The 24,591-nt window shown below is 44.8% G+C and overlaps 4 protein-coding genes across 4 annotated transcripts; 3 read left to right on the forward strand and 1 right to left on the reverse strand.

Annotated features, from left to right (window-relative positions):
• Positions 1-9: 9 nt before the first annotated feature.
• Positions 10-6,199, forward strand: LOC9266374 (uncharacterized). The gene is made up of 9 exons (XM_026027158.2): positions 10-696; positions 1,645-1,893; positions 2,409-2,467; positions 3,094-3,228; positions 3,744-3,868; positions 3,948-4,016; positions 4,120-4,188; positions 4,485-4,547; positions 4,670-6,199. Coding segments are annotated over exons 1-9 (2,025 nt in total). The 5' UTR covers positions 10-694; the 3' UTR covers positions 5,924-6,199.
• A 1,499-nt stretch (positions 6,200-7,698) lies between these two features.
• LOC4344103 (uncharacterized) lies at positions 7,699-10,574 on the forward strand. The gene is made up of 3 exons (XM_015790585.3): positions 7,699-7,863; positions 7,944-8,015; positions 8,174-10,574. The coding sequence occupies exons 1-3, from the start codon at positions 7,777-7,779 to the stop codon at positions 10,445-10,447; spliced, it is 2,433 nt and encodes an 810-aa protein (XP_015646071.3). The 5' UTR covers positions 7,699-7,776; the 3' UTR covers positions 10,448-10,574.
• Positions 10,575-10,889: 315 nt separating this feature from the next.
• LOC4344104 (uncharacterized) lies at positions 10,890-16,323 on the reverse strand. Its single transcript, XM_015791324.2, has 4 exons — positions 16,117-16,323; positions 15,281-15,708; positions 13,980-14,218; positions 10,890-11,767 (listed from the first exon to the last, which is right to left on the reverse strand). Exons 1-4 carry the CDS (start codon positions 16,293-16,295, stop codon positions 11,189-11,191), a joined length of 1,425 nt encoding a protein of 474 aa, XP_015646810.2. The 5' UTR covers positions 16,296-16,323; the 3' UTR covers positions 10,890-11,188.
• A 5,896-nt stretch (positions 16,324-22,219) lies between these two features.
• LOC4344105 (probable galacturonosyltransferase-like 4) lies at positions 22,220-24,345 on the forward strand. Its single transcript, XM_015790219.3, has one exon. It carries the CDS (start codon positions 22,582-22,584, stop codon positions 23,713-23,715), a length of 1,134 nt encoding a protein of 377 aa, XP_015645705.1. The 5' UTR covers positions 22,220-22,581; the 3' UTR covers positions 23,716-24,345.
• Positions 24,346-24,591: the final 246 nt, after the last annotated feature.

Genomic DNA, 24,591 nt, shown 5'->3' on the forward strand with positions numbered 1-24,591 from the left:
TTCTTGTTCGAGGTCGGCGAGGCGCGCGGGCGGCGGCGATCGGCTAGGGCTCGATGAGCGGCGGCAGGTCTCCGGCGGACGGCCGGGGATCACCGCCGCTTGGCACCAGGCTCCGGCCGCCGGTGCAACGGGTATTCTCATCCTCGTTCTCTCCAATCCCATTCCCCCCTCTTAAAACCCACCTCCACTGGGTTTCAATCGCTGGGATTTATCCAATTTTCTCCTCTACTAATCCCTCCCCAATACCCACCTCCACTGGGTTTCAATCGCTGGGATTTATCCAATTTTCTCCTCTACTAATCCCTCCCCAATTGGGTTCAGAAACCAGTTCATGCCGCCATTCCCGGGTGGCATTTCGATTCCCGACATCCAAACGGGAATCGACTCGCCGTTGCTGTGCTCGGTTCAGCGAACCGCCTTCTCCACTGCGCGCGCATAGCGCTATATAAACCCTCCTCCTCCTCCTCCTCCTCCTCCTCCCGAGAATTAGGAGAGGGACACCAACAAGCGAAATCCACAGCCCGATCGAATTGCCATCCGCGGCGGAATCCATTTCGTTAGCAAGCAAGCAAGCCGGTGCGCGCGAGAGGCGTCGCGGCATTAGCATCAGCGCCGCTTCGTCGCCTTCGTCTCCCTTCTCCCCTGCTCCCCTCCACTGCTCGGTGTCGCACGGTGGTGCGCTTCCTGGACGACAATGTATGTACTAGTAAATTGGGGAGCTAGCGCGGCGTTGCATTTGATCTTTTCTGTCGTTTGCTTGATTCTTGTGCGTTCTTGAGGTGGTTTGTGGAGCATCTGGTACAATCAAGAGCGGTTTTGGTTGAATTCCGGGGACGGGTGGGTTCTTGGCTAGAACGATCCTTCGCTTCTTGTCTACTCTTTACGCGGGTGAATTCTTGTAACGGTTTGTGGATTATCTGGTACAATCTTGATGGTTCTAGTTGAACTCTGGATACTGATTCTTGGCCGGGACGATGCCTTTTACTCTTGTGATTCTTTGCGGGTTCAGCTCTTCTAGGGGTTCGTGGATTATCGAGTACAATCTTGGCGGTTTTAGTTGCACTCTGGATACTGATTCTTGGCCAGAACGATGCTTTGTACTCTTGTGATTCTTTGCGGGGTGAGCTCTTCTAGGGGTTCGTGGAGTATCTAGTACAATCTGAGTGGTATTGGTTTAATTCCGAGATTATGTTCTTGGCTGGAATGGTTCTCGTTTGTAGATATACAACTTCTCTTTTCTTCTTTTCGTGTGTTCTTGTGGAGGCTCCGGTTCTATGGCATTACAGGAGGAGTAGGTTTCGGTTAGTTTTGGTTGGATTCTGAGAAGGGTTATTGGAAAGAACAGTTCTTGCTCATTGGGTTCGTTCTCTTACTATGATGATTTTGGCTGGGTTGGTGGGTATAGAGTTCCTGTTTTGCATCAATGTGGAAAAACACGAGTTGGTGCAAATGTTTCCTCTTTTGTGGGTGCAAACAGAGCTAGATGCAACATGCAAGGCTTCTGGTTTTGCTTGCATAATTTTCTCTACTGCCACATTTTGGTTTAATTGTTATCCTTGTAATCTTTTAGAAATAACTGCCGATTTTTCTAATCAGAAACATTGGTTTGCAGTGGGTTTTTATATTTTGTCCCTTGTGTTGCAGGAACGGGGAGCATATGCTCCAATGTCAACTGGTTTTGCGGCACAAAATCGAGAAGTTGGAGCCATCATGTGCAAATGCTACTGTTCAGTACGCCAACATAGCAAAGCCAAGTTGGATCAGTTGGTATGCATTTTCAGCTCCGGATGAGGCAATACAAGCCCTGATTAGTGAGGCGAAGTCATACTACATGAGGCTCCCCCCAATACAACACCTCCAGCAGTTACCCTTACTGCAGTCACCTTCAACGCGGTATGATTATGAATCCCCATCGCTCTATTTGGAGCCTCAGTTTCAGGTCCTTTTCTGATCTTGATTTATTTGGCCGGCAAAAGATCAATCCCTCGCATCCAAGGACTTGCACAAAATCTTCCATAAGTACTTTCTTGAGGATTTTAAAACTAGTTATTAGTTGAAGATATGTTTGATCTTGTACTCTTAAAGTTAGTTTCTGGTTATTATGTTTTCATCAAGACATATTTGATTGATGGATGGATGTAATGCTTAGGATTTCATCAGATAAAATTACAGGGTAGAAATTTGCATTATATATATTTAATTGCAATGTATATATCATAGGAACAATAAATTTCTACAGCTTGAGATGTACAAATGAGCAAAAGATACAATGCAGTTATTCTTATTCAAGAACTGCAGTCGTTACTGTTTTGCAAGTTTAACTTTTGGCATTCCATTTTATATTTCTTTGTTTCTGCTGAGGGTTCAGCTTTATTTCTCCGAGATATTAAGTTAGTTCTGCTGCTCAGACAGCTTGCAATGGATAATAATGCTGATGTCTCCACACCAACATTGTTGTCAATATCAGGTGATTTTTTTGTCGATTTATTATTCGGTGATGATATAGAATTTACCATATATAATATATGATTGATAGAGTTTGACCTTTGGCATTCCATTTTATAATATCTGATCGATAGAGTTGCTAATATGCTATGGGACCATGATAGTCAAATAGTGTACATACTGCCACATCACCTATTGACTCGTGATAGAAACTTTACTAATCAAGGCTAAAAAATCACACAACTGTTGAACATGTTATTATAGGAAGAGCTCATATTTAGTGTCAATGCATGCTTAAAAGTAGTTAAATTTTTACCCTGAAATCTGTCTCAAATACAATTATTTCCTGAGTTAGTGTGGTCCTAGGATGGTAGAGTAGAATCTGAAAGTTTGTCATAGATTAATAATAGAATCCAATAGTGCCGCAGTACTCTAGTATTGTATAGTTACATAAAACATTCAATAGAGATTTAACATGAAATTTGGTGAATCCAGTAACTTGTACTGCTAAAATGCCATATATTGATTTTATCTTTCATGTCAGCAATCGAATCCTTTTTAGGCTCAGCTGTAATATGTTACTAACATCTAAAAGTATGTTCTGCCAATTATTTCAATCAACATGTTAATTTCTTTGCATGTGGGCAGCTCTGGTTGGCGATGTTACTAATTTAAGTGCCGAGGAATCGAGAAGAAGGCAGCAACGTGAAATAAACAATTCTTTGAAAGTGGAAGCATGGAATGAATACACATTTCTTGGATGTGCTAATACAGCTGGGTCAGGTAATGCCCCTATTTTTTCACACACGATGTAAATTACAAATTCACTGTTGCTCTATTTTGAAGTTAATTAGCGATTCTTTGTTTCAACAGGAAGTGTAACTCGCCAACCCGTGATCACACCTAGACGCCTCACGCCTCTCATTTAGAATTTACATCCAGTCCAAGTTAATTGCAAATCTTTGTTAATCTTTGATAACTTACAACCCGACACTACTGTTTATATGTTCTATACTTGTCTTTATACATCTGTATGACATGTTAATCGATTGAATGGTTAACAACGTGCTAAATATTTCTCAAACTATTTGACAGTGCTGTCTCTTGTCCAATTAAAACTGCAATGAGAAATTCTGTAAAATTATTAAATCCAAGATATTTTATTTCCAAAAATGTGGCATGAGTTTGGAAAAATGACATTCATTAGTCATTCAATTATTACATCTACCCCTTTGGGTGTGCCTGCACATTGGAGCATAGGAATCAGGACTGTGATCTGATAATTGCAACACTTGCAGCTTGCAAGAAAAGAGTCAAAGCTTCATCACTTGATAATGTAAAAGCACAATGCCATATGATACTTGAAGATAAACGAATAGAGCTGAAGGAGTACTTGAATGATCTGTGTCACGACAAGCACAAGGTATTATGTTTCTATAATTTGCAGTACTATTATTAATTTTGTAACACTATGGTATCTCAGTTACGAATGAACTTTGCAGGTTATTGATAATATCTGTAAGAAATATGAACTAGAAAATATAGAAATCACTAATGCCAAAAAACAAAAGGTAAGCTAAGTTTCTTTTTTCTTTTGAAAAGTATTTAAGCTAGGTATTTGGATTGCTGGTGTTATTCTAATGCTATATTTTTTCTGAATGTTGGAAAATTCAGGCAGAAAAACTCTCTAGGGAAATGAAAAACAAATGTAATAAAAAGATGCCCAAGTCACAAGGAGCAAAGGTAAGTTGAACTAGTTTGATTTCTTCATTTGAAACAAATGAATGTTACTTTTTTGTGATGCATGTGCCATTGGAATGCTGCAAAAGTTGTTTGTGTAATAGTTGAATAAAGTAAGCTAAGCATTTCAGCTACTGATAGTTTTCTTTAATGATGCTCATTTCTTTCACTACTATGAAACTGAAAACTGACCATATGCTTGAGTCATGGGGGGTTTTGTACTAATGTTTAATGAAAGTTGTATAAAAATGAAAAATACTAATAGATCCTTGAGTCACGAAGGGCAATATTCTTTTCAGGTGTTGAACACCATGAGGTTCTTCCATACAACTCCTTCTAAGGAGAAATCAAAAACAAAAAAGGTATGGTGATTGAGGGATTTTTAAGATCGTTCATGCTATATTTAGTCTATTTTGGTTTTTGTTGTCTCCTTATCTCAAGGAAATCCAACAAGGGAATATTTTCTTGTTTTTATATTATGCAGTTCAGAGATCCAAAGGATGGTTATCCAGGAAATTCAAAGGATGGAAGTTATCCAGGGAATACAATCACAATGGATATGGATAAAGACAACCTGCCTGCATTTAGGCGTAGTTTTAAAAGGGCAATTAAAAAAGGCCGAGCATGGTGCCAGGCAAACAGCAATTCGGTTGACATATCAGGACTCTTTGGTCCCGGAGCCGAAGTTTATACAACCCCCGCAGCCGGAACTTTGCATGTGAAGCTTAGGAACAAAGGGCGTGAACTTACACTCTTCTTCCGTGGTAGAGACTTATACCTGAAAGGGTGGAGAAGTGATAGGTTTGGTCTGTTTGCTGCCCACCCTGATAGGTTTGATAAGAAGAATTGCTTCATACAAGACAAAGCTTGCAAACACCTGAACATCGAGGATAATTATCATCAGCTTGTTCCAGGAGGAAGAATCGGGAAAGTCAGAGTGGGACCCCTTGCAATGCTAGACTATTTTGAAGTCCTTCACAAATGCAATGGAATAGTGACAACAGATGTTCTGGGGGCTGTGGCTGGATTTGCTGTTAACTTCGCAGAACCAATACGCCAGGAAGATGTCTTGGAGGATATCTTAGAGTCGTTTGTTCATTTTGATGTGGCTATGCTGGATAGCAGAAGGGCACTATCCTTGGACGTAAGGAAATACGACCACTACTCAAGGGAGTTTCTAACTGGTGTTGATTGCTTATTGCACGGTAGACCAATGCCAGAGATTTTGAAGCGTGAGGAAGTTACAGTCAAGTCACTCCATGAGTTGTGGTGCAGAATCAAAGTTCCGCTGAGAGACTCTTATAATGATGGTGCATTTTATCATGATGATAAAGTTGGCATACCCGTCTGGTCTCCCCCCTACCCTGATGGGAATAATTGGGAGGAGGAGGAAGATGAAGAGGAAGAAGAGGAAGAGGGAGATAAAGAGGAAGAGGCTGAGGAAGAAGAGGAAGAGGAAGAAGAGGAAGAGGCTGAGGAAGATGCAAACCACCGTGATCTAAAATTCACAAGCCAACAGGACTTCTTTTCAGTTGGGATGAAGGCTAATGAAATCAACACCTCTTGTCTCTGTCGTCCTTTCTCTGCAGTTGCCTCAGGTGGGATGAGGCCCCTTGTTGTCCCTCCAAGTCAGGGTGGGGAAGTCCAGAGCCGGTTTCTGAGCAGGAGGCCACAGTGGTTCTCCAGATTCATTAATGGACCAAGGGCTGCGTGTTTTTTGAGGAGGCTACTAAAATAGCGACCACGGCTGGTGGAGCGGGCTTCTTGATTCTTTTGTGTCTGTCTGAAATTTTGATATGTCTGAAATGTATCTCTTTTGCTTTGTTTAGTTGCTTCCTGCTTACAAACATGTAAAATTTCTCTAAAGGAGAAGTTGTCCAGAAGTTTCATTTGCATCATGCTCTTTTCTGCCTTCCAAACATGAGCAAACTCCATTAGGATACTTGGCTTTGTCTTGAGTACATCATGGATCATGAAGCACATTTATGCTAAGTGAGATTTTAATTGGTCGGAATTTTGCTCGGAATGTCCTAAACTACAAATTTCTGAGCCCAGGGGAGACGGATCCCTGATAAACGTTTGGAGCGTGCCTTTTTAACATCTGACAGGATACAGGATGAGGATAGCATGGATGAGGGAGATCAAAACTGCACAACTCAGGTTATAACAACTGAAAACAGTCAGGGAACCAACAAGTTCTCACGCTTGACTTGTGTTATCATCTGACAACTTATCTATGCATGTTAGTTGTATCATAAATATGTATTATCCATTGAACTTAACTTATCCTACGTGACCTTGAATTTCCTTTTTAAAAAGAAATCATGTGTGTGCTATGCCTATTGTTTGTTCTCTGCAATCTCTGCCATTTTCTGACTGTCACCTATATTCTTCTTGGTTTTGCAGTTTAACTGTTGAAGGCAGTATTTTGGTGCATACATATGTTAAAGTCTGTGATGCTTTAGCTTATGCTTCGCAAAATCTTTGATACTGCCATAATGCCATTGATTTTTCTGTGCTGGTATCTCTGATTTATCATGTCTTCCCAGCCAACCCGCACCGAAGCGCAGGGTGCACACCTGCAAGTATAATTGTTAGCAATAGTGTCAATTCACTTCAGTAAATAATCAAGCAATTTCTAATCAATCTAGCATGTAATACTATACTCTCTCCAGCCATAAAAGAAGATCAATTTTGACTATTCAAAGTCCACAAGACACAAATTTGAACGCTAGATTCTTCCTCATAAGTCTGAAAACAGGTTAGGTAAGTGCAATACTGTTATTCAAGCATTTGCTGTAATAAACTTGGATATATAATTTCATATGCGAAATATACATTCTAATTCTAAATAATAGACAAATTTTGCTACGGGACATTCAAAAAACACGTAATTAGCTGGGAGACATCACAAGAAGGCATATCTGTTATAGGACAACGCAAAAAACTGGTAATTAGCTGCTTGACACCCGTGGGATTATTTTATTTTATTTTAACATAATGACTATTACGTGAAATCAACCACAAACTATTTCTTCTTTGCTATTTACAACTTCTACAGATATGTTAGGTGCTAATAATAAGTTCTCTTAAACTAACATTTGGCATAGCGTTCTGATTTTTTTAGTATGGTCGTGTTACTCGTGTAACCATGTACTGTTAGGACTGTAAATATCACAGGCTGAAAACACAAAAGGCCATTAATACAAGAAAAGCATATGCCAAAACGAGGAAAAAGTTCACTTTAGATCCCTTATGTTATCATTGAGTTTCAAAAACATCCTGAACCACGGATCTCGTGTGCGCTAGTTTTGTAAGTTAGGGGATGCGTTGTGTCCGGTTTTGTGGTTCAGGGATGTTTTTAAACTCGACGACAAGATGAGAGACCCAATGTGAACTTTTTTTTCCCAAAACGATGATCATGTGGGCCCATGGGCCGTTGTACTTTGCTCCCACGGCCCAGGGCATCACGGTCTACTACCATCATCAATGGCGGGAAAGCATGGGAGAAATGGAGGGAAAACGAGCTCCCATTCCCCACCCAGAGGCCGCCGCCGCCACCGCCGCCGCCGCCGCAGAGCGGAGCTGACGATGGCGAAGCGCAAGGCACCGTCCGGCCCCTCCTCCTCGCCGTCTCCCGCCGCCGCTGGCGCCGACGCGTCCCCGCCCGTCGACCCCGTCAGTTCACCTCTCCCTCGAATCTCACGCTAGTTTTGATTTCTCTTCCTTTTGTTGAGGTTTCGTATTCTAGCTCGCAGGGTGGATCCGCCGGCGGGAGGAATCGCAAGGGCGCAGCGGCGGCGGCCAAGCGGAAGCCTAGGAAGCCGCAGGTTTGCGTCCTCCCAAATCCCAATCGCAGCAAATCCTTGCATCCTGCTCTCTTTTTTGATTCGTTTGAGGCTGTAATTTTGCCACTGAATGTGTGGTTACTGTTCTGCCCCCAAATACAACATTGGCCTGATGCAATAATTCTGTCACTTTTGCGTAGGTTCACGAGAAAAATTACGCGCATGTGTACTATGGATGTAGAAATGTTTTATATGATGGGAATGATTTCTACTATGGACATAGATATACAGAAGAATTTCGTAAGGTGGAGGCACATGATTTGTATGGATGTCCACACTTGATTGCCGAGCTACCACCACAACCACGGTTAATGTCATTGCTGGATTTACAGCTCTGGATTATCAAGTTGTTTAGACTCCATCCAGAAACACAAGACCTCTCAATTAAGGGCTTCTTCGAAGAAGAAGACAGTTGGCAGTACTTAGGTTCAGCGGGCTGGAAGACCTATGATTTTCTATCTGATAAAAGTTGGCAGTCCTTTGTCAAGAAAGTAAAGGGTAGAAAGGGGATGGAATTTTTCAAGTTGTATGTGGACTCCTCTGAAATCAAGCACTACGACAGTTTGCTAAAAGCAACAAATGATGATTATTGTCAGTCGGCAACTGTCTTGTTGCCCGAGCAAGATGATCTGACATGGTATTTTCCTTGGGATCACATTTCCCGACGCCTCACGGAAGACCTGGCAATGACAACTACACAGATTGTAGCTCATCTTGCTCACAACTATGACAGGCACCTTAGCTATGCTGGGGCATGGAGAGCAAAGCAGAAGGCTTTGGAGATACGATTTGGTACATTTTATGCTTCACACAACTATGTCCCGAGGTTACTCAAGGAAAGATTTTACATAAATAACCCTTTCAGTTTTGTGGACATCAAGGATACAGAGGTTGCAGGCTGTAAAGATTTCCGAGTCCTCCACCGTATATTCTGGGCATTTGCACAGTGCACGCAGGCCTTTCTGCACTGTCGTCCTGTGATTTGTGTTAAGGGAATGCCGCTATGTGGGAAATATGAAGGGGTTCTGTTAACTGCTCTAGCATTTGATGCTAATGGTTACCCCATTCCAGTAGCATTTGCTGTCATCGAGGGTGAGAGCAAAGAAAGCTGGCTATGGTTTCTTAGGAATGTGAAACATGCTGTTGTGAAGGAGCGATCTCATATCTGCATCATACATGATTGCAAAAGGGCATTGTTCAATGCTATAGAAGATCTAAGGAATAATCCACAAGAAGCACATCCATGGAAGGATGTACAAAGCCGCTGGTGCATCCAACACCTTGCTGAAAACCTGTTCGCCCATTTTGCTGACAAAAAGCTGATGATGCTGTTCAAGAAGCTTTGTCAGCAGAACCGACAAAACAAGTTTGTTAAGATCTGGAAGGAACTAGATGAGTTGACGCTCAAATTTACGGTAGATAAAGAAGGTGGTGCTGGTAGGGAAATGATGCAGGAGTTGGTTGAGCCTTATGAGAATAATCGACTCCCGGAGGAGGATGAGGAGGAGAGTAATCGGCCAAGTGGCAACAAAAGCCAGGTAGCCATGTTTTCTGACTGGATCAGTCAAAAACCAATGGAGAAATGGTCATTGTTGCATGATACAAATGGAGCTAGATATGGCATTATGGAGACTGATATAAACAAAAGTTACCATGTATTGAAGCTGAAGGGGATAGAATGCCTTCCACTCACTGGACTAGTGGAGGTGGCATTTGAACGTGTGACAGAGTATTTCAATAACAGAAGTGCTGCTGCAAACAAAGCAACGGGCAACCCTTCCATGGGCTTCCCTGAATGTGTCCAGGATGAGATGAATGCAAAAGTGCAAAAAGCACAGACGTATCACGTGACCCGCATGAACACTGCGGATACAAATGTTTTCTCCAACGAAGCGCATCAAAGGTTTAAGGTTCAGTCAAGACAGAAGGGTGTGATTGTTCATCTGATATCGAAACGTATCCATAAGAATCACAAAAGGAACATAGCGTGTCAAAGCGAAATCAGAAGAATCGCTCGATGTTCATGCAACAAAGCAAGGCTGCTTCACAAGCCCTGCTCTCATGTCATTGCCGTCTGCTGTCAGGTTGGAGTCAGCATTGCCTCATACATGTCCCCCTTCTACAGCCTGTCCTATCTAGTCAAAACTTGGAGTGGAAAATCAGATGCATCCAACCTTGTTGACCGGAATTTTGCTCGGAATGTCCTAAACTACAAATTTCTGTGCCCAGGGGAGACGCAAACATGGATCCCTGATAAACGTTTGGAGCGTGGCCTTCCTGCCTTTTTAACATCAGACAGGATACATGATGAGGAGAGCATGGATGAGGGAGATCAAAACTGCACAACTCAGGTTATAACAACTGAAAACAGTCAGGGAACCAACAAGTTCTCAGGAGAAACTAGTGATGCTTGACTTGTGTTATCATCCGACAACTTATCTATGCATGTTAGTTGTATCATAAATATGTACTATCCATTGAACTTAACTTATCCTACGTGACCTTTAATTTCCTTTTTAAAAAGAAATCATGTGTGTGCTATGCCTATTGTTTGTTCTCTGCAATCTCTACCATTTTCTGACTGTCACCGATATTCTTCTTGGCTTTGCAGTTAAACTGTTAAAGGCAGTATTTTGGTGCATACATATGTACGGGATAATTTACTATTTGCCACTCTGTTAAAGTCTGTGATGCTTTAGCTTATGCTTCGAAAAATCTTTGATACTGCCATTGATTTTTCTGTGCCAACCCGCACCGAAGCGCAGGGTGCACACCTGGAAGTATAATGTTAGCAATAGTGTTAATTCAAGCAATTTCTAATCAATCTAGCATGTAATACTATACTCTCTCCAGCCATAAAAGAAGATCGATTTTGACTATTCAAAGTCCACAAGACACAAATTTGAACGCTAGATTCTCCCTCATAAGTCTGAAAATAGGTTAGGTAAGTGCAATGCCGTTATTCAAGCATTTGCTGTAATAAACTTGGATACATAATTTCATATGCGAAATATACATTCTAAATAATAAGTATAATAAAGTTAACATTATAGATCTAGTGAGATCAAAGATGTGCCGTTGATTTTTATCTCTTTGAGCGTGTGTTAGGGCCATATTCATGGGTGTGTAAATGTGATGTTGCATGGCCCACTCTGTTACAGAAACAGAGGTATCACTCGTCCAGAAAGCAAAGCTGACCAAGTCACCTTTACTGAGATTAACGCAAAATCAGTCTTTATTTCTTGAGTATCATAGCCATGGATTTTCTCCTTGAAGGAAACATAATGCTGGTCGAAACTGGATGGAAACGCGCCCACTTCGAACTTCAAATCTATGAAAGAATCCCTCGTTACAGCAACCACCGACCTCTTTAAATCACGTGACTCACTGATGACACCATCAAAGAGACGGATTTCCTTATCCAAGTCACTGGTTAAACAACCGAGCAACAAATTGAAACTGCTTTGCACTTCTGATATAAGAATCTCTACGGTGGCCTCAGCTGAACAATTAAAACGTGATAAAGTTATGTCAACTGCACCGTAATCGCCAGGAATGCAAATTGTTTCTGGCCGATTCCATAGGCCTCCAGAGCCTATCATTGATGCACCATCAATCAGCTGTAGGTCATCTTTTTCTTGTTCACCTGTCTTGATCCTCATGTCATATTCAATTAGAGCATAGTCCATCATGTCTATTCCTCGGTTAGGGCCTTCCATGTTGATGAGCGAACCCTACAAAATTATTATATTTAGTTGCTCTTCTTATAAAAGTAAGAAATATCTAAAGGTGGATGCTTCCTTATGTTGTTTCACTTGTAACAGCATTTACTTGAAAGGTCCTTAAAGTTGGAGCGTGGTGTCACTTAGGTCCACGATCTTGTAAAATCAACATTAAGATCCATGAACTTGTTTAAGTGAATCATTGCAGTCCAAAAACACGTCTGACCGGGTTGACCGTCCTACGTGGCAGTCTAGCGTGGCTACATGTTTGCAATTAGGCCCCTCCACGCCCGATCCACAGCCTTCATGGTGTTGGAGACGCGGTTCTTGCCGATGAGCGACATGACGGCCTCCCGCGCCTTGGTGAGCACCTGCGTGAGCGCCTCCCGACCTTCGCCATCATGTTGCCCGGCGCCGTTGCCGCCTTCGGTGGGTGTTTGTTGCAGCAGCAGCGGCGGAGGGGGGACAGGGGCAGATGCACTGGGGAAGGAGAAGCAACACAAGCCGGTGCTCAAGAACACCATCGCCGGCGGCGACCACAGCGGGAACAATGACGGCGGAGGTGGCAGGGAGAAACAGCGGCGACCGCGCTGGCGTGAGCAACAACAGCAACAGCAGCGAGGAGGATGAACGCGATGTGGCGGCGCAGAGGATGGGTGATGTGGACTAGCGCAGGTACCAAGAGGACATCGAGGACAAAACCATCGCCATGGATTCCGATCCTGAGGTTCATATCGCGCCGAGTAAGCTCTTGCTCCGTTGATCTCTAGCTTTGCATGTGCCGCCGCTGACGGTGTTAGATTTGAAACTTTTTTGGTTGTTTGCGTGTGCCGCCGCTGACGGTGTCAGGTTTGACATGGCAAGGACCCTAGCGGTGCAGGAGATGGAGCAGTGGAGGGCGACGGCGCAACGTGTCAAGGTGTCGGCTCGGTGACCTCGGCGGCCCCGTCTTGGACGTCTCGGCGGCACCACACTCCACGATGCGTGTGCTGCGGGAAGGCGAGGACATCGGCACGACGCCTGTCGTCGACTCTTTCGAGTGGAAGGATGCGGCCACGTACACAATGCCTGAAGGCAGCGCTGCCGCCTGTCGTGTCCGGCGTGACGTACACCGACAAGATCAAGTTGGCAGCGACATGCACCACGGAGAGTACAGCAAGAAGCTAGCCACCACAATGTACGAGAAGGTCGCCGGAGTCGGGACCGTCGTGGACTCGTGGCTGGCAAGGTGCAGCAAGTGACGCAGTCCGCTGGCACCGTGATCTCAGGCATCAGCGGCACCTCATAGTCACAGGGTACCGCGCAGGACTCGGACGCCTCCACCACCCTTGCCTCCGGCGAGCCAGCGACCGGGCAGCAACAGGACAAGGGGGCGACGGTCACCGGCTAAATCGCCGACATGCTCCGTCGGGGCGATGAGGACCGCGTGCTCAGCGAGGCGATCTTCGGCATAGTGCAGTGGCGGAAGGAGGTCGTGGCACAGCGCGTGCCGGCGGTGGCGGCAGCGGTGCCGGGCGAAACGATGATGAAGATCCGGGAGGCACTCGCATAGGTGCTCGCTAAGGTGCGGGAGGCCGTTACGTCGGTCATCGGCAAGAACCACATCTCCGACACCGTGAAGGCCGTGGATCGGGCGTGGAGGGCCTAATTGCAAATATGGAGCCACGCTGGACTGCCACGTAGGACGGTCAACCCAGTCAGACGTGTTTTGTACTGCTATGATTCACTTAAACAAGTTCATGGACCTTAATATCGATTTTACAAGATCATGGACCTAAGTGACACCACGCTCCAACTTTAAGGACCGGTGGTGTATTTTACTCTTTTTACAACTACCAAGATCTTCATCATGTATCAAACAAAAGAAAAAAAAATTATGTAGGGTACTAAGCAACAACAAAGTGTCCAAAACTATTTAACATGATTTTTCTTTGGAATACATGTGTTCCTTAGTTTCATAATTTAAACCTGTTCTCATAGTAAATCATCATTTCATAATATAGAGTACACTCCCTATGTAAGGTGCGTTTTGGAAGGAGAAATTCTTGAAAAGTAGAATTTTGACCTTTAATTTCTCTATCAATATATCACCAATTGCAATAAAATTAACATCTTAAAAGTAATTCGAGTACCAATAATTTGACGATTTTTGCCAAAACTCATGAAGTATGAATTTTCCAAATCAAAATACACAATGATATTTCTAGATAAGTCGGATGTGTACCTGCTCCACAATGATGGGATCATCCCTGCTACAGTTGACAATATAATTAAGCAACGGATCTAGATCATCCCGCACAGCTATGTATCCATACAACTCTACTGAACCACCATCCAGTGTAATTTTAGCCAACTCCAATGATAAAATTTGCAGCATGTTGCAATGAACATGTGACATGCAAGTTCCATTACTGCGAATGACACAATTTGTGGGATTCGAAAACCTCATTGCCTCCAACCGAGCTTCAAAAAAAGTAAAGTCATAATGTAAGTTTGTGACCGGAAATTAATACAGTGAACAAACACTTGACATTTGAAAAGTACATGTGATATTTGATGATTATATGGCCTTATTGGATTTTTTTTTCCTTTTCATCTACAAAGTAGAAACAACCTATGTTCTTTTTACTAGGAGAGCAACATCTATCCTAGTATCAACTACAAGAAAAAAAAAACTCAAGGGCAGACTACCTCTTCAGAAAGCCAGGTATATTCTTTCCTGTACCAGCCTTTTACCTCTACAGAAAACCACGTGTTTTGGGAAGTGGTCTATATTTTGGAAACTGGCAACCCGCTCCTCATATTAAACAGGGGCATTTGAATGTTTGGTTGGCCCCTTGAACACCTAGTAGTCCTTTAGGTTATATATAGTATGTGAACTGCCTGAGTACTTTCTATTATTGCTTGTTGTTGCTCCCTGCATGCTTGGAAAACTTGTACTATTACTGACAGTTTGTGGCTGCATGTATGGAGAATTTAAACCTAATGGCAATTACAACAGTGTGGATGCGATATTTAGATTATTATTTGCACTTATAGTTGTCATTTTCTTGTGTATTCTGCTATTGAAATACATGCTCAAAGGCTGTGTGATCACCGTGTTGCAAAGTTCAGGGATAAAGTACTTTGGACATTTATGTAATTAAATGGCATGGAATAAGGTCCTAGTCCATGTCATCAGAACTCTGCATGCAACCTCAGTCCCTCCCATCAGGCTGTGGCGCAGATTGCTATGTATGCAAATGGTGCTAAGCTGAAGGGCCAGTAAAAGTAAAGTACAAGGCTTGGGGTGGAAGTGTTACTCTCATCCACGTTTAAGGACCTCCAGTACAATTATCTCATAGCTGAAAAGAGTGTAAGGCGGGTAAAATTATGGCAGTGCTGCATAGCACCACATATACAATGATCTCTAGGATCGCAATAAAATATTTATAGATATGGAAAGAGATTCGTTATGTTCAAGGAAACAAATTATCTCTAATAAAAAATAATATAGCAAATAAAGATAGAGAAAAGATAGCTTACTCTCATTACGGTCTGCAATATGAAACTCCCTTTTCCACGGTGTGTCCATGATGTCCCTATATATAGAGCCATCACGGTGTCTACTTTTTGGAAGTATGTTGTTCACAGTATATTCTTCAGGATCAAGAACTTCGTCCTCCTCAACATGTTCCTCCGTTTCACTCCTTCGATCATCCTCATCACAGCCATCCTGCTTCGCACTTTGCCCCAGTACATCGTATTTGATGTATGAAACCTCTGAGGACGCCGCATCTCTATTACTTTTCTCATCTCCAGCTCTAGCCTCCAAGATTGTGCCCCTGGTGTCAATGGTTTTCATACCTTGAGTGATCGCAGTATGCTTCTTTTCCTGGGATGGAAGTCGCCTGTATGACTCGTCGCCTTTTACTCGACTGATGGTGGTCATGTTCCGAGGTTCCCAAGGAAATCTATCATTAATTAAGAGAATGAAAAACCAATATCAACAACTAAAATAAATAAGACGGTACCATCAGTCAGGATTGAGATCATCTAACCCTGAAATCGATAATCGATTTCTAAATTTTTTTTCTCGATCTCCTTTGTCTTTGTTTCGAATTAGTTTAAAGAAACTTATTTTCCACAACTACCTTCAAACAAATGAAAACAAAACCCAAAGTTTTTTTTTTTTGCGAGGAAAACAAAACCCAAAGTTGATCGCAGATCCAAAAACTGTGGCAAAAGACGCAAACTTTAGCATCAGAACAAGGAAAAAAAACACATGCCCAAAAAATCTGTCTATGAAAATCATGCCAAAACTGTAGTAATAACCAAGTAAAGGCGCAGACTTTAGCATCGATCAGCACAAGAAAACACACCGGGAAACACGACGGACGACAGGTCCTCCTCGAGCAAGCAATGGTGACCACCAGCACCAGCTAGCCGCTGCAGATGCCATGAGAGAGGGAGAAGAGATGAGGCGGTGCATCGGGGCAGGAGATCGGGCGGCGGCGTTAGAGCGTCGGAGCAGACGCGGAAAGCGGCGGAGAATTCGCATCTGGGCGGCGGCGGGGGTTAGGGGGAATAGCCGTGCTGTGGCTGCGTGGGGGATTTCTGTCATCATCAGAAACGGGCATCATGTGGATGGACATAATTGGAGAAATTTCATTATTTGACATCCAATTCGCAGGCCTTTCAGGGCAAGCCACTCAATACACATTCCTTTCAGATTTTGTCACTGCGATAGCGAATTCCTTTATTCCGTGCCACTCCGTCGCCGATCCGTCCGTCCGTCCCCAACGCCAGCTTTTCCGTCGTCTTCTCCACCTCGTCACGCTCGTCACCGGCGCCGGCGTGGGCTGCGCTCTAGAGGGGCTCGAGCTCAGATTCCGGTGTGGATGTCAGGAACCAGTCGTCTTGTAATCTCGCAAAGCAGCAGCCGATCGAAACGGGCGAGCCGAGACGCACGAGGCGGGGCCAGCCGCAGACGTCGCGGCCGCCCTCCACACCGCAGAATCGTTGGGCAACTCGGAGAAGAAATTTCCAGCGTCTTCCACCTCGACGTAGCCGGCGAGCGGCCACCTTCGCGAACCCGGGCCACATCGGGAACGAAGGCCATATCTAATCCCGCAGACGTGCGACCTCAGCACCAGGCAGAACTGCAGAGCTAATCTCTTCCATGCCATAATCAGCAAAAAATTGTTAATCTTCCCAAACAAATGCATTGAGAAAACTGACAGAGGAATCTACTGTTTTCATTGATAAACTACCAAGCGTGCTCCTCAGAAGTCAGAACGAAGAAGAAAGAAATCACATTACGCAACTAATTGATGGGAGAGAACGAAGAAACTAGGGAAGAAATTAGCGAGCTGCAATTAACACACAAGCTATATCTATGCACAATCAGTTGCTGCTGCTTCGCAAGATTAGACCCCGCGCCGTCTCGCGCCTCGTGTGTTGATGTGATGTTTTGTGTGGGGGGTGAAATGTGCGTGCTCTGAACACGCAGGCTGACGGCGCCGCCACCGCCGCGGGGAAGAGGAAGGGCGCCCCGGTGGCCGCCGCCGCCGCCGCCACGGCGCCGCCGAAGGCTAAGAAGCAGCAGGTCTGTGCCGCGCACATTCCGTTCCTTTGAATCTCCCTTGCTTGCTCGATCTCGTTTTGGTGCTGGATCTTGGAGCAATGGGAGGTCACTAGTGGTATTTTGCTTCGCAAGCGTCGAGTTTAGGATAGATTACAATCTGCCAATCTGGGCCTTGCTTAGGTACGAATACTGAAGCAATGTGCTGTTTTTTTTTTATTATTAGATAGGTGGGGGCAAAATCTGTATCCATATAAAATGTTCTTGGTATTTGGTGAGGAACAAGTATTTGATTTCATTTATTTTTAGATTGTTACAGATTTGCCTGAATCTAATATTGATCACTTCGCTGTAAGATTTGTAGACTTTTCTAAGACCTGATGTCTGATGTAGCCCCCAAATATCAAACTTTGATGTCTGATATTTGTGGTAAGGGACAAATGTTTGGTTTCATTTATTTTTGGGTTGATACAGATTTACCCCCAACCTTATTGATCACTTTGCTGTAAAATTTGCAAACTTTAATATAGCCCCTAAATTCAACACTGATTTGATACATGGAAATCTCATTGTTTGGTGTAGGATTTTGGAACAAACCAGGCTTACGTGTACTATGGGCTACGAGAGGACAGATATGGGCTATGTGAGAGAGAGTTTGAATTCATGAAAGGGTCTGATTTGAGGCTATGTGAACGGGTAATCGGTGAGCTCCCACAGCCTCGATCGATGTCATTGGTGGATCTGCAGTGCTGGGTCATCAAGTTGCTTCGACTCCATCCAGAAATACAAGATCTTCAAATCAAAGGGTTCTTCTCAGAAGGCTTGCCCCTTGAGTTTCGTCCGGAGTGGTTTTATAAAGGTGACTGGGAGACACACCATATGCATAATGATGATTCATGGGCTTCCTATGTCAAGAAAGTAAAGAGAAGATATGGTATGTCAATGTTCGTGCTCTGTGTGGATTGCTCTGAAATCAAGCACTACAGAAGTTTGGTCAAAGCTGGGTATGGTGTTTACGCTCAAGTGGGGAAGGTTGCGGATCATGAATGCATGCCTACGGAGGTTTTGCCTGGGCAAAAAAGTCTGTCATCTAAATTTCCTGCTCAGTATCTCTCCTATCGCCTTAAGGATGAGCATAACATGTCAATGACAGCTGAAGAAATTGTACCTTTTATTGCTGACAGATATGGCGACAAGATCAGTCTCCCTGAGGCATGGAGGATAAAGATGAAGGCTTTGGAGATTCTATTTGGTACCTTCTATGATTCATACAACTCTGTACCAAGGTTACTTAAGGACATAGGATATAAAAACTATGGCAATTATGTGAACATCAAGGACACAGAGGTTGTAGGCTGTAAAAGTTTCCGAGTCCTCGATCGTATATTTTGGTCACCTGCACCGTGCGTACTGGCCTTTACATACTGTCGTCCTGTGCTTTGCATCAAGGGCACTTCACTATGTGGGAAATACCAACCACTTCTGTTAACTGCTCTAGCATTAGATGCTAATGATAACTTGATTCCAGTAGCATTTGCCATCATTGAAGGTGAGAGCAAGGAGAGCTGGCTGTGGTTTCTTAGGAATGTGAAGCAATCAGTTGTGAAAGAGCGATCTGGTATCTGCATTATACATGACTACAAAAGGGAGTTGCTTGATGCTATAGAGGACCTCCAGAATAACCCTCAAGAACAAGAACCACACACATGGAGAGACATACAAAGCAGGTGGTGCATCGAACACCTTACTGAAAACTTATCTGCACATTTTGGTGGCAAGAAGTCGGCGGTGCTGTTCAATAAACTCTGTCAGCAGAGCCAACCAAGTAAGTTTACTGATATCTGGAAGGACCTAGATGATTTGACACTCAGGTATACGACTGAGAATGACTCTGTTGCTAGTGAGGAAATGGAACAGGAGTCAGTCGAGCATGATGAGGCAGAACTTGAATCACAAAGCCCATCCCACCAACTTGATTCAGCGGATGATGAGGAGGAAGTAAATCAGGGCGGTGACAGCAAGAGCAAGATTACAAGGTTTACTGAGTGGATCCGTCTGAAACCATTGGAGAAGTGGTCGCTGCTGCATGACACAGATGGAGCTAGGTATGGCATCATGGGCATTAATATAGCTGATATATATGAAGGTAATCATGTGTTGAAGGGGATAAAGTGCCTTCCTCTCAACGCAATAGTGGAGGTTACACACCAGCGCATGGCAGAATACTTCAAGGAAAGAAGTGCTGCAGCGAAGAAAGCAATTGGCAATCCTTCAATGAACTTTCCTGAATGTGTCCAGGATGCCATGAATGCCAAAATGCAAAAGGCGCAGATTCATAGTGTGACCTGCATGGAAATCAAGGAGAACAAATATTTTCCCGGGGAAGAGGTTCAAAAGTTTAAGGTTCAGTCAAATCAGAAGAAGGTTGTTGTTCAATTAACATCGGAGTATACCCGCATCAGTAGGGATCATGCACGCGAGCTCACGAAACGCGCTGAATGTTCCTGCAACAAGTCAAAGCTGCTTCATAAGCCCTGTTCTCATGTCATTGCCGTCTGTTGTCAGATTGGAGTTACCACTGCTGATTACATGTCCCCGTACTACACCCTGCCCTATCTGGATAACACTTGGAGTGGAAATTGTGATGTACCCAAATTCTCACCAGACTACAAAATCATCATGCCATTTGACAAACCAACTTGGATCCCTGACAAAAAGCTGGAGTGTGGTCTTTCTGTTTTTAGAACATCAGATCGCGTGCAGTCTGTCATGGATGAGGAAGAGCAACAGAGTAGCAGCACTTAGAGTAGATCAGTTTCAGACAATTCAGGGCAGCAAAAAGCACCTAGAAGAACCTAGTCAAGCTTGAACCTGTGTTATTGTCTGTTGGCTTAACCATGTTTTGCGTTAGACATTAAGTTATGGTATGCAAAACCTGTGTTTCTATTACTTTTGTAGTGCTTATGTGCTCCCTTGACAACTGATGTTTTCAGATCTTTTAAGGCAATATGGTTAGTGGTCTCATGGATATTTCAAACTGTGGGCATGATTATGTTCTAAATCAGGTTAGTTTTGCTATCCTATACTATACCCTTGCTCTCTTTTCCAGTTGGTTACACTTTTGATATTTGAATAACTGTTATAGGATTACATTTTTTCATGCCCTGATATGCATGAATGGGTTGATGCCAAATTATGTCGAAAGGTATCATTTCTAGGATGATCATTATAATGAATGGCATGCATGCTCTCTGACAAATCACATCTCATGTTTTATTTTTTATAACAATTTCTGAAGTCTCTGCACCAGAACTTGTTAATTTTCTGCACAAGGCAGTCGTCTGTTTTCTCCGTTTTACTGCAACAGCAACAAAATGCAGCATCTACAGAAATTGCATGATGAGATATATAGATCTAAGAGAGTGAAAGCTCCTTAGCATTCCTGAAGCAACTTGTGCAATTTGGTTGCTGCAATGCAAAGTTGCAGTAACTTGTCTGAATCACGCCCTGGTGATGTCGGTGATGGTGATACGAAATCCGACGTTCCCGATGCATCCACGTGGTCAGCGTTTCACCGACACACGCTGCTATACTATTCCTTAATCATTTTCTGGTCTCTTCCTCTGTTGTTTCAGTCGTCTTCCTCGTGTTGCTCATGGGGAATATAGGAGTATTATCATATGATCTGAAATTCTGATTTCTGAACACATATGCATCGCGATTTGAACTTGTCCTTCCATCTGTTTCTCTTTGGAAACAAATACGTCACGAATTTGCATGATAAGCTGTTGGATTAAACGATAAATAATTGCAAAGTCGCTGTATGCATGATCTTTCAGAATTCTTTCTCTGACTTAACCAATCATAATCAAGCAACTACTCTAAAGTTGTAACGGCAACGTTCGCTCGTCGAGTCCTCTGCTGTGCCCAGAGGAATAAAGAAAAAAAGAATTGTCCATTAAGAAGCTGACCATTCAAAGAAAAACTTTCATGATTGGAACTCACTTGGGGCCATGAAGAACAGTTCATTGCGATTTGCAAAGGTGATTTGGTCATCCTTTCCTGGCACTCAAAACTTGAGGAATTAAAAAAAAGAATTAATCAATCAGCTCGTTACAAAACAAACATGAAGAAGCAATTAACCCAATGTTCAGATCACTGCAGGCGTGTCGGTTGGATCGATCGCAACCGACACGATGATACATCGAGACACGACCATCAGATTAAACGAAAGGATTAATTACTGCAAGTGCTGAAGCTGTTCTTGCTTGTGTGTTTTGCACGTCGACTAACTAACGGCCTCTCACGCCATCGCCTACTAAGCTAGCGTGTATGCTTCCAACAACTATATACTTCGATCCCTCTGTCCTTAAATATTTGACGCCGTTAACTTTTTTAAACATGTTTAATCGTTCGTCTTATTTAAAAATTAAATAATTATTAATTTTTTTTCTATCATTTATTCAATGTTAAGTATACTTTTATGTATACATGCATACAGTTTTATATATTTTACAAAAGTTTTTCAATAGGACGAACGATCAATTATGTTTAAAAAAGTCAACAGCGTCAAATATTTAGAGAGTATTTCATTTGCAACCAACCACCGGCGAGTCGGCGACGAGTGGAATTATCATGGCCATGCAGGACGACGACGACGACGACCAGCACATGCACAGCATGTCTCGCTGGCGCGCGGCGACGGCGGCGGCCGGGAGAGAACGTGCGTGGTGACCCAAACCTTGACGCGCAGAACACAAGCTGTACACTACCACTTCTCTAATTCTTTAAGTACAAACCAACACGTAGCACCACCTACCTAAGCTTTAGCTTCCTCTCACATTCCACTCCTCACATATATATATATACCACATTGTTGTCATGGCACGGCTCCTACTCCAATCAATCACAACCAACGAATTAGAATCTAATCACCCTGTCCCATTAACCAAATTAACATCGATCGATCATTAGTACAAACTAATTAATCAATCAATTAGTTAGAGATCAAGTTATTAGTGTCCAAGTATAGCTTAGGAAGGTAATGGGAAAGAGAGACACGCCGGCGAGGTCCTCCTAAGTTAGGACCTTGGACCGTCCCTCCTCCATCCTCACGGCTATACCAACTTTATCCTCGCCCCCTCCCCACCACCCCTCTCTCCCCTCCCCTCTCAAACACCACCGCCACCGCCATGGTCACGCCCTTCCCCTCCTCCTAGCACCACCTCTCCCCTTCCCGCGCTACGCGGGACGAGGACCAGGGATGGCTCCCCCCACCGCCGTCTCCGCCTCCACCGCCGGCCTGATCTGGTCCTTGTCGCCCTCGCTCTCGCTCGTCGTCACCACCTCGGTGGCGCTTCTGCTCGTGCTCGGCGGTGTGTCCGGGATCCGCGTCAACGTCATCCGGCTCCCGTCGGCGTCGCCGTTCCCGGCGTTCCGGGAGGCGCCGGCGTTCAGGAATGGCGACGGGTGCCCGCCGGCGAGGGGGTCGGCGGCGGCGGAGGGGGGGCGGGTGGACGTGGCCATGACGCTCGACGCCAACTACCTGAGGGGCACCATGGCCGCCGTGTTCTCCATCCTGCAGCACACGGCGTGCCCGGAGAGCGTCGCGTTCCACTTCCTCGCCGCGCGCTCCGACCCGGACGCCGGCGACCTCGCCGCCGCCATCCGCGCCACCTTCCCCTACCTCGGCGCCGCCGTCAGCGTCTACCGCTTCGACCCGTCGCGCGTCCGCGGCCGCATCTCCCGCTCGGTGCGCCGCGCGCTCGACCAGCCGCTCAACTACGCGCGCGTCTACCTCGCCGACACGCTCCCCGCCGGCGTGCGCCGCGTCCTCTACCTCGACTCCGACGTCGTCGTCGTCGACGACGTGCGGAAGCTCTGGTCGGTGGACCTCGCCGGGCACGTGGTGGCGGCGCCGGAGTACTGCCACGCCAACTTCACCAAGTACTTCACCGACGCGTTCTGGTCGGACGGCGAGCTCAGCGGCGCCGCGTTCCGACGCGGCCGCCGCCGGCCGCCGTGCTACTTCAACACCGGCGTGATGGTGATGGACATGGGGCGGTGGCGCGACGGCGGGTACACGCGGCGGGTGGAGGAGTGGATGGCGGTGCAGAAGCGGAGGCGGATCTACCACCTCGGCTCGCTGCCGCCGTTCCTGCTGGTGCTCGCCGGCGACATCAAGGCGGTGGATCACCGGTGGAACCAGCACGGGCTCGGCGGCGACAACGCGGAGGGGAAATGCCGGAGCCTGCACCCGGGCCCGGTCAGCCTCCTCCATTGGAGTGGCAAGGGGAAGCCATGGCTGCGCCTCGACTCGCGGAAGCCCTGCGCCGTCGACTACCTCTGGGCGCCGTACGACCTCTACAAGGCCGCCGTACCCGCGCTCGAGGAGTGAGCTAGCTAGCTAGCTCGCCGCCGGCGAGCCGAGGCGGCGGCGTGATTGCATTGCATGCATTCGAGGGCAGACATACGAGAGAAGAGGAGAGAGGGAGAGGGAGAGGAGGTGTGTACACGTACGTACGCACGTGCGTGCGTGCATGCATGCATGCATGTGTCCATACGTGCAAAACACAAAAGGGGCAAAAAAAAAAAAAGTTGTGACGTCATGCAAAACGGCACAAATAAGATTAATTAGGACTGGAAGTGGTGAAGAAATACATGCCAAGAGGATCAATGGAAGGAAGGCGCTCCGTCTCGTAGAAAAACTAATCCTAATTACGAATCTAAATACATATGTATCTAGGTTTATAACTAGGATTGACTTTTTTTTACAGAGTAGTACATATGTGGATGCATGTGCCGATCTCTTTTTCTTTCTTCCTCTTGTTTTGGGTTCCTTGAAAAATTTTCTACCGTTGAATTTGATTCATCATGGTGACGATGATGTACATAGGTGTTTTGATTGGAGTACGATGTGTAAAAAATTAGGGTGGTGAGATCAGAAGTGGGTGGTGCACTTTGCAAATGTGTATGTACTATATGCTTTGATGTTGATATATCATACAAGAACACACACATTCAGGGGGGCAAACATCGGTCCATAGCTTTATTTTCCGTTCATCCATTTGATCACATAAATTGATATAAAGAGTAAAATACATTATCGGTCCTTAAAGTTGAAGGTGGTGTCACTTCGATCCATGATGTTGTAAAATCAACATTAAGGTCCATGAACTTGTTTAAGTGAATCATTGCGGTCCAAAACAGACCAGGTTGACCGTCCTATATGGCTGTTCAGCGTGGCCGCATATTTGCTATTAGGCCCTTCCAC

The sequence above is a fragment of the Oryza sativa genome, chromosome 7 (assembly GCF_034140825.1).
Source record: "Oryza sativa Japonica Group chromosome 7, ASM3414082v1".
Classification (NCBI taxonomy): Eukaryota; Viridiplantae; Streptophyta; class Magnoliopsida; order Poales; family Poaceae; genus Oryza; species Oryza sativa.